Source organism: Marmota monax, unplaced genomic scaffold, assembly GCF_021218885.2.
Source record: "Marmota monax isolate L192 unplaced genomic scaffold, Marmota_monax_Labrador192_F-V1.1 WCK01_AAM20220418_F8-fsc00018, whole genome shotgun sequence".
NCBI lineage: Eukaryota > Metazoa > Chordata > Mammalia > Rodentia > Sciuridae > Marmota > Marmota monax.
Window position 1 is genome coordinate 3489549 of NW_026692201.1, and position 10180 is coordinate 3499728.

Below are 10180 nucleotides of genomic sequence, written 5' to 3' on the forward strand. Positions count from 1 at the left end.
CAGCAAGATGGGTTCAAAGCCTGACCTCACCATTTAAAAGCTGTGTGATCCTGAAGAAATTCGTTACCCTCTCTAAGCCCTTCTTTATCCACCAATAAAAATAATCGCACCTGTCTCCCAGAGTTGTCCATCTAAATGAGAAAACCGTCTCAAGTGCCTGGCGGGAGGGCACTACACCTCTTCTGCTGCCTGAAGCACCAACAATTAGAATTTAACCTGGAAGCTGATTACTCCTGTTGATGTTATATCAGGAAAATGAGGACACAGTCAATGCTATTGTCTTTTTTTGTTTTTTTATTTAAAAAAAACAAATTAAATAAAATAATGATTCATTATATATAAAACCGCACTGAGTTCACGGTGGGGAAGACTCTGAAGATGGAGACAAGGATGCGTTTGGGGCGTGTTCTTTTTCTTCATATCTAGGAGGCGGTTCCGATGAAGGATGAGGAGTGTGGGAGAAGTCGGAGCGGGCAGGCGGCCCAGAGATGGTGTACACGAACTCTCGTGGTCTCTCGGGGGCCGGGCCCTGGCTCTCAGGAGCTGGGGTTCTGCTGAGAAGAAAGAGACCATGTTGCTAAAACAGCAACACCCTTAAGTACTAGGTTCCTGTCGATGTTTCATGACATGCATTTGGCAGTAGCGACAGGGGTCTAAGGAGTCATTTCTCCCACATCTACTTTTTATAGATCTGTTTGGATTCCTCAACCCCTCACTTTTCTTAGAACTGTCTATAACATTCAGACAGCCCCCTTCCTCCTGCCATCCTCCTTGTCACAGAAGAGGCCCTGAAGAGAAAGGCAGAGGTACCATCTGCAGGGTTGGGGGTATGGATCCTCTGAGTCACTGTCCTTTGGTATTTTGTCGTGGGAGCCAGTAGTCAAACTTATGCACATAGAAAATTATAAATGAAGCCATAGACTTGAAGGGAATCAGAGAGGCATACTGGTTAATGGACCTGGGCTGGAATCCCACTCCGATATGTTCTGGTTATTTAACCCTATCTGTAAATTGGGGTTGATATTGGTGCCTTCTTCCCAGGGTGGTTGTGAGAATCACATGAAGTAATGCAAGAAAATCCAGACCCTGGGACTCAAGACATTACAGCAGCGGCAGTGGCTTAGTATTAATATTTTATTTATCTTTTTTTTTTTCTGCCAGTGCTGGGGATGGAGCCCAGGACCTAGTGCCTGCTAGGCAAGCACTCTATCACTGAGCCATATCCCCAGCCCAGTAGTGGTTTCCTTTAAGTCTCTAAATACTGATTTTATGGTTTTGGAAAGTTTGTCACTGAAGGAAAAAAAAATGCAAATTTCATTATTAGTACTGTCTAACTGGCCAGTCCTAACCTGCCTTTCTCCATGCAGGGCAACTCCTGCATTCACCTCCCAGTCCCGGCTCACCACCTGTGAAGCTCCAAGGCTTCCTCCCAGATCCTGACCAGTCACCTCATTCCCTTTCTCATCAGATAGCCTGCCCCCTTCTTTTGTGAAACAAAGGATCTCCACAAAACCTAGCTCTCTCCAGGACCTGGAGGCAAGGCGGATGTCCACTGGCTGTCCTCTCCAGGGCCACACACCTGGGTCTGCTCTATCTGGGTGGTGGGGTCTGGGAGCTGTTCACTTCCCAGGATGCACCGTCAAGGCAAGGAGGTAGAACACTGCCTTAAACATAATGAGAAGGCAGGGCAGCACCTGTCCCCAGCCGTGGTCACCAGGTCCTTTGACTCTTGCTCCTCCACCCGCTCAAAAATGTACATCATCTCATTCTCCTGACCACAGATCTCTGAGTCCTGCCCCAGCCTTTCACTTGGCTTGGACATTTCCAGCAACCCTTCCTCCTTTCCTGCTCCCTGACCTCCCCTTTGGACAGTAGCACCAGTGCTTTCTCCAGCCCTGCTCCCTGAATGCTGCACAGCCGGGGTCTGCACAAGCCCTCCTCTGCCTGGGAATTCCCAGAACCCCTTCCTGGCACACGTTCCCCTCCCACCCAGTGTCCGCTAGCCTTTGACTCCTTGCCTCCTCGTTTCAGCAACCTCTTTGCAGTTCCTTCTCTAGCACCTCCTTTTTCTACAGGGACGTGGCCCTGTCTACTCTTCCTCACTATCCCCCCACCACCAACCAGCCCACCTCTGGCTATCCAGAAGCCTGTCTCCATATCCTTCACCCTCAGGGATCTGTCTTACACTGGAGATCATTATCTCCCCCTCCTCAATGTCAGCCTGTTTCCATCCCTCTCACACTGTTCCAGACTCATGCTGCCTCAGGTCCATCCTATTTGAGTGGGACTCCCCCGTCCTGTGTGAGGTAGGGTGTGGATCTGACATTTCTCTCCATCAGTCATAAGGCTCTGAGGCTCAGGGAAGGACTGCACCCAGCAGGAGGGGCACCATTGGGTCAGGTCAGGGTGCAGGCTGATTTAACCAGTTACCCAAGCACCTGCATTAGAATATTAAAACTGTGTACCTGTTGGGGATCACTAGGGCCCCTGAGCCTCCCTATAATCCAGGGCCTCTGAGCCTCCCCACAATCTAAAACCATGGAGACTAAAAAGGGCAGGGCCCTCCCAGTCCCTGGTATTCATTTCTCCTCAGGATGGGAGAGTTATTAGACACTTTGAGGACAGCCCCTGCTAGGAGCACAGGAAGATGCCCTAAGATGGTGTCATATTAACCTCTTTTAACATATTTAACTTAGGTGCTGCCCAAAATTTCCTGAAAGGCAGTATTCATGCCAAGGCAACAATACTGACATGCCATCAGTAAAAAGATACTCAACACACTATTCACTCTCCTGCCAAAACCTTAAAGCTAGGCCATTCAGGTCTAGGCCTGTGAGGTTATACGCCAAGATCAAATGGCAAGTCTTACCCATCATTAAAAAGGCTGTAATAAGAAGGCGGGCTTTCGGTTGGAAGCAAGCTGTTTGCCCCAGGACTTCGAGTTCCTGCAGAAGCTGAAGACTCAGGAAAGTAAGGTGGCGGAGGGGGTGGGAATATTATCACAGAGTCACCTGAGGAAACACAATATTTGTTTGAAGACAGAGAAAACAAGTTAGCAAGAGCAAAATCAATTAATTCTATACTTGGTCCATTTATATACAGCAAAAGATCAAAACACCTGCTGGTTACTCCAAAACTAAAATGTAGGCCTGTGGGATCCATATATAAAGTGAAACAGGTTAGCAGGGCCAGGGTGGGGCTGGGTAGGGAAAGGGACTGGAGTTACTGTTTAGTGGGTACAGAGTTTCTGTTTGAGATAATGGCAAAGTTCAAAGTTCTGGAAATTGACGGTGATGATGGTTGTACAATACTGTGAATGACTTAACATCAATGAATTGTGTATTTAAAAACTGTTAAAAGAGTAAATATTTTTACATTTTACCACACTTTGTTTCTTTGTCTTTATTTTCAAAGTGGGCCAGTATTTCAGAGCCCAGAGTGCTCACCACTGCAGGTTGGACATGGCGTCTGTTTCACAGCAAACTTGAGCTAAAAGATTTGTGTGAGGCATTTGTTAACAAGCTCCCTCCCCTCCCTGGGGGTGTCTACTGCTGGTAAAACCTTTCTCATTTTCAATGGATCGTTTTAATTAATCAAAAGTTGGGTAAAGGACCAAGTTCCTCAAATCAAACTTAGTTTCAGCCTTTGAACAAATGACAATAAGCTATTTTCTGCCCATTACTGAATCCATCAAAATTTCATCTAAGCGGTATGGATAAAGGTCAAACGCAAAGAAAAGTTTGTATTTTGTATTCCTATGGCTACTGTTCACTCTAGAATACATACATCCCATGTTTTGGGAAAGAGAAACTAGGGACCAAGAAAGTGCCAATTTGCATTTGAATTCCAATGCCTTCAAATTTCAATGCACATCACCACAGGAATTACCCAGAACCTTCTAGATGTGTGGCAATACCACCATGAGAGGTCAGATGAAGACCTCTAGTCAACTGGCATAACCAAAGCAAAATAAAGGGGAGAACTTTATTTCCTTGTAGGATGGAGACTTGTTTGCACCGGTAGGAAATCAGTGTGTACTGGTATTGATACAGGATTCTTTAAAAGCTATGTGGGTCCCATTTGCCAATGACCAGCCCAACATGGCCCTAAACAAGCTCTCCTCCTGCTGAGAAAACAGGAAGGAGAACTGGAGGAGACCATGTGTGTCCAGTGGTTACAGCAGGGCCAGGCAGAGAGCAAACTCAGGTCTGACACCCAGCAAAGGGCTTCCTTCCCTCTCGCAGGCCAAGGGCACTTATTTGCCTGATGAAGAAACACACCCAACTGGCAAGCTGTACCCTGATGCCTAGATCTCTTCCCCAGAGGTGATTTACCCTTTCAAAAATGCATTAACTCTATCTCTATTTCTGCAAGGAGATGGTAATTGGAATTGAAATATATACTGCTAATCTCAACTTGATAAAGTGTCAGGGTTCTCTTGGGATTCTCATTTAATTTTTTACAAGGTCTTGATGGGTCACTGGGATTGGGATTCAGGGCTCACTTTAATTACACAAAGCAGAATAAAAGACCTGTGAAGCTATGTAATGTTTTGAACAACTAATAATAAAAAAAAGACCTGTGAAGCAAGCCTCGGGGCAGGCCATCACCTGTCAAAAACAAACAAGGAAATGCTCAGAGTAGCCTATTATCTCCAAGGACGTCCATCCCAGTGTCAGCGCTGCCACGCACACCTTGCAACCTGTGCTCCTTGGAAAGAGGCCTCGCCCTTGGGGTTCGCCTTCCTCTAGGCTCTCAGAACTTGATGTCCTCTGTGAGGTCACAGCAAACACCTCTGGAGGGAAGCAGGGCCATTTCTTAACCCGCTCCTGAGTTTAGGATCTAGCACTGAGAGTGTCCATGGTAGACATAGCAGCTAAGATATAAACTCTCTCCCTAGCCTCCAAGGAGAAAAACCAGAGTGGAGATGCCAGTTTCACAGGCTTAATGGGGCATACAGAGTTAAGTAGAAAAGATCTTGATCGATGCAGTGACTTCAGGACAAGGACACATACTCGAGAGCATCACCTACTTCTCTGTTCCTTGCACAGACCCAATTCTAGCCACCAGGTGGGAGCCTGGACCTAGAAACTCCCCTGCTTGCAAACCCAAAGATCACCCCTCAAAATCTCCCAAGTAGGGAATTATAGCATCCAATGAATGAATTTACTTGTACCCCAGTGGGTTCCTCAAAAAAGCTGAGAACATCTATAACACCAGGGGACCCCTTTTCTCATATAATAACTCTAGTGCCAAAGCTGTAGCTTCAGAGTTTAACCTTTTAAAAGCAAGAGATTATCAAAAATAATAAAAATTTGCACATGAGCAACCATGTGGTTTTCCTCAGTTGTATGAAACTGAGCTCAAAAGTACTGATATTTGCTCGGGGGGGGGGGTGACACTGAAAATAGTAATCCATCTCTTCTTCAAAACCCAGGACACCCAAAAGGAACTTTTAGGCATTGTGGGAGAAAGAAGTACCGTCATATTTCATCTCAGTCTGTCGTTGACAGCCTTGAATCAACAGCCACTCTGATATGAGTAAACCTTGCCCCAAGCTCACAGTCAAGGATGATGTTACAGAAAGTAAATAACAATATGGAAACCAGTACAGAGAGTCCCCTTAAAACATCCTAACATACTTGGGACAGAACTGGACTCCTAGAATGTTAGTGCTGGAAGGAGTCTTAGAAATGTGGTGCTAATTTTATAGATATACAAATTAAGGCAGGAGAGGTTATAGGACCTACCAAGGACAGTCAGCCAGCCACAGCCAGGGAGGAGAACCCAAGGATCGGTTCACAGTTGATAGTACTATATGGTCTCAGCAGGAGAATAACAGGGGAAATGGGGGTAACTTGGTGGGTCCCTAAGGTAGACAGAGGTTTTTCTTACCTTCCTCTTAATCTTCTCTGTGCCCTCAGTCAAGTTCATTACTTAGTCTCCCAATGCTTTTGCTAAATAACAGTCATTGGGGAGAAATGATGTTAACAAGGATTCCTACAGGGCTCACCACAGCAGTGACATTGTGTATGTTTGCATGGGTTTTTTTTTTTTGTGTGTGTGTGTGTGTGCACGCATGTATGTACACAACGTGTGAGAAAGAAGAAGAAAATATGTAGACCAGACTTCAGGGTAGCCCCGTGAAGCCTTAAATCAACAGCCACTCTAGCATGAGCAAGTGCCCAAATGACAGCCACTCACCTACAGTGACCTGGACAGACTCCATATTGTGGGAGTGTCCCTCTTCGCTTTCAGAGGCATCCTGGCTCACACTCAAGTTGTTTCTCTTCTTGATGTGGGCAACCACAAAAAAACACAATCCCACAAGCACAATCAAAGGCCCCATGATCTGCAGAGAAAGGAACCCACAGATTGGAGGCTCCATGCTGGCAGTTTCTGTGTGGTTCAGTGATTCCGACACCCAGTCTGAGCTACATCCAGGGACCCAAATGCCCAGTATGCTGATGAGCATGCCACTTGTCAAGAACAGAAACCCAAAGATAAGGCACTGGGCAAACTGGCGGCTCTCTCCACAGATGAAGGCTTGGTTTGGGTCTGCCTGGTCGCCTCGTCTCCGCCCTTGCAGGAACTGAAGTCGTGCCCTGGAGCGGGCCAGGATCACAGCCCCAAGCCCAATCACAGCACATGAAGGCCCGGCGATCTTCAGTACCATGCTGCAGTCTGGGAGGGATTCATTTTGGCAGGCCTGGTACCCAAAGATGGAAAGCAAGACTCCCACACATAGCAGGACAGCGCCCAAGACAAAGAGGAAGAAAATGAGCTTGCTGACATGCCTGTCCTGCTGGTCCCCTTCTGGCTCAGCAGTTGCTGTTGAAGACATGGCCAGGAAAGGCCCCTTCCCTGAGGTGACGTGGGATGTGTTTCCTTCCCGTCGGTGCCTTCAGAGCTCTGCAAACATTAAAAAAATGCTTAATTAAAGTAGGTCCAGGTGTTACTAACCAACCCTGCTCTTCGCTGGCCATCCCAGAAATCACAGGAGGTAGAACTTCATTCAACTGTTACACAGTGCCACATCGAGTTGGTTGATGAATCAGAATGGCATTCAGAAACTCATGAATGTGTGATTTTATGAAGGTGGTCAAAAAAAGGAAATCCAATTACCATGCATCTGAGATAAGAGTATGTTTTTTTAAAAAAATAAAATAAGTGGGTGTGGCTTTTCCTGTTCTGAGTCTTACAAATTCACTTCCCTCAAAGCAAAAAACAATGGGGAGCGAGGGAAGAACCACTGGGATTATTTCTGATTTACAGAGGCCCCATATTTCATCATAGCTGCTCTGAGAATTTCCAAGTCAGTAAGTTTTTGTTTGGTAACTAACTTTCCATTTCCTGTTTCGAGCTTGGGCAGCTTTCCATTTCATGCTTTATTCTAAGACTGTATCTACAGAAGACCCAAGTCCAGCAGTTTTAAGAGAATGGAACGACTGCTCAGGAATACACTGGGGTTGAGAACTTTGAAGTTAATTCTGTCAAAATGTGATTCTTGGGCTCTCAAGAGACACCTACTAGGACTGCACTGTCCCTACACACACACACACACACACACACACACACAGTTGCAAAGGGCCTGGATGAGCCCAGAGAGTCTGGCACAGCAGGTCAAGTGCAGCCCCATCTCCAAGGTAACCTAAGGCAGGTGTTCTCACCCTCCTCCCCAGTGCCACCCACTTCCACAGAGGTTTGGACTCTGAAAAAATAAGTGGCTGATAAAATCACATTACAAAGCACTAAAGTCCAACAGAACTTGATTTTAAAAGACTATTATGGAACCAAGTGAGAAGCACCTTTCACAGAATCACCCAAGTCCTGCATTCACTTCACCAAGTAGTTGTTCAAGAGTTGTTTAGTTTATGCAGAACTGACTCTATCATCTAGTAATCTTGTCTTGCTCCAATGAATGGGAGTAAGGGCACTATGTGGGACACTGGCAAAGACAATACAAAGTCATGAAGTCACTTGCCCAAAAAAAAAAACCTGCAAAATAATTTTGTGTCACTCATATCCATGGCCACATGAAGTTCAAGACTGAGGCTCTAAACCCAAGACGGTCTTGACAACCAAAATTGTGTCAAAGGATAGTTCAGGTAATGAAAGCTAACAGGTGATCACATATCAGGAAGAACTTTTCCAGGAAAAAATGTGATAGAATCAGAAGGAAGTCAAAGACAAGAGGAAATATAGGAGAGAAATAAGCTTTCACCTCAAACTGGGAAATACTATTATTTTATGAAGTTGCTGTCAAGCCAAGAGAAAGATCTAAAGAAAGCATTACACTATTTTATAAACAACCTCTTGCTGGTTTCAGAGATAAGGGTGATTATCAGCTACAAAGTCCTATCAGGAACCCCTTGTCTACTTGGTATCTTCGGCTTTGCAGTGAGTCATAAGGTTTCAACAGTATTAAGGCAAATTCCCGAACACTAACAAAATAAAAAATAGAAGAAACTCAAAACCGATTCCCCGCCCCCTACCCCAGACTAGAAGAATAAATACCTGGCATAAATGTTACTCCCTGATCCAAAAGTGTGGGGTAGTCTCAGTGCCTCCACTTTTTCCTACAGATCAAACGGGCACACAGGGGCATCCATACTAATAAAAAAAAATTAGACCTTTTCCAAATACCAACCTGATTTCAAATTCCCATCCCACAAACCAAATCTGCCTCCCCACAACACTCCTATAGGTTTTCCAGAAGACATTTCCAAACCAGCAGCATCTCTCCACGTCCAAAGTTCTGGTGCGTAAAGAGAGCTAAAGAGAAGCAACTGTCTTTTGTGGGAAACACTTTTGTGAGCTTTAGGGGAGCTTGGAGCGCAACCAACAACCGGAGTGGCTGGTCGCACGGATCCCAGGGGCGCAGGTTTAGTGCAGTCCCGCGCGTCTCCGCGCTGCCGCCCTCCCAGCGCCCATCCCGCTGCCTCCTAAGCGCAGGCGCCGCGGGCCCGGGCAGCTTACCTGAGGCTGTGTGCTGCTGCGCTCGGCCGCGACGCGCTGCTGTGGGCACCAGGCTGGGCGCGGCGTCCGCCTCCCCACGCGGTCTCCGCGGCGTCGGCCACCCGCACACCCCGTTGCGCGTCCAGGCGCTGAGGGCGGGCCGCCACCGTTTGGAGAGAGGAGGCGGTGCCGGGCGGACGCAGCGGCCGAGGCAAAGCAGGACAGGCCGGCAGGAGCTGGCCGCCACCAGGTGCTGCCCTTCGGGGGCTAAGGAGAACCCCGCGAGGAAGCGGAGAGCCAGGTGCCGCTTGGGCTGGCAGACTTGGCCGCTTTCGCGCGTGTGACAGTGTACGCGGAGAAGTCGGGGCGGGGGGAATGGGAAGGCTCAACGACCTGTGGCCAGCACGCCAGGCTGCAGCACCCGCGAGCTGAGTCTCCCCCAGTCTGCCCGATCTTCACGCTGCGCTGCGTGGGACGAAAAGCGGGCTACTGGAAGGGGAGCCGGTCCTTTTCAAGCCCTGAGGCGCTGAATCCCTGGGAGGGCTGAGTGCAGCGGATCCCAGAGCGAAAGAGAAAGCCTCAGCCCCCTCTCGGGCGTGGTCGCGGCCGTGGCACAATGGGTCCCCCGGGTTCCCGCTGCCACAGCCGAGGCCACCGCACGGTCTAGGGCAATTACACCCAGTAGCCGTGTGGACCTCCTGCTGCTCCTGAGACCTTGACTGGGTAACCGCAGCAAGAACCCTATGAATAGGACATGGAGATACTAGGGCCCCATTCTAATGAGACCTTAGCCATTCAGGCCTGAAGTCCTATCTCTGAGAGTCAAGTAGCCTCTCGGCAGGCCCTCTGCTGGGTCACCTCTGTCCCTTGGGCACTCACATGTATGCACACAGCCCTTCTTTGCCATAGAGCCCCCTTCCTGGTCCTCTGCCTCTAATGAACTGCCGGAATTAATCTGGTAACTTTCCCTGCCCTTGAACCGGGAGTTTCAGGATGGGTTTGCTAATCCCTGTGCTATTTGTAACCTGTCCAGTGACATGTGACACGGATCCAACTGTGCTAGTTTCCACACCAGAGGTCAAAGAGCTGTGGAAGGTGAGTCAAATGTTCTCGGCCCAAACACCGAGGCGCCTGAGCCCAGGGACTTCCCCACCCTTGCTTTTTCTCTCTAGCTTCCTGTCCACTTTTTGAGATCCCATGCAGCTCTGAGGCTCATTGGATT

The 10180-nt window shown here is 47.9% G+C and overlaps 1 protein-coding gene across 4 annotated transcripts; it reads right to left on the minus strand.

The window, feature by feature from the left end:
- Positions 1 to 274: 274 nt before the first annotated feature.
- On the minus strand, positions 275 to 9956 carry Tmem171 (transmembrane protein 171). Of its 4 annotated transcripts, none has more exons than XM_046427220.1 (4): positions 9838 to 9956; positions 6205 to 6912; positions 2870 to 3011; positions 275 to 554 (listed from the first exon to the last, which is right to left on the minus strand). In XM_046427220.1, exons 2-4 carry the CDS (start codon positions 6842 to 6844, stop codon positions 356 to 358), a joined length of 981 nt encoding a protein of 326 aa, XP_046283176.1. In that variant the 5' UTR covers positions 6845 to 6912; positions 9838 to 9956; the 3' UTR covers positions 275 to 355. The 4 variants fall into 4 exon arrangements, with proteins under 4 accessions (XP_046283176.1, XP_046283194.1, XP_046283172.1 ...); XM_046427238.2 differs by having other exon boundaries at positions 275 to 551; positions 8980 to 9939; XM_046427216.2 differs by having other exon boundaries at positions 8980 to 9939.
- Between the last annotated feature and the right edge of the window lie 224 nt (positions 9957 to 10180).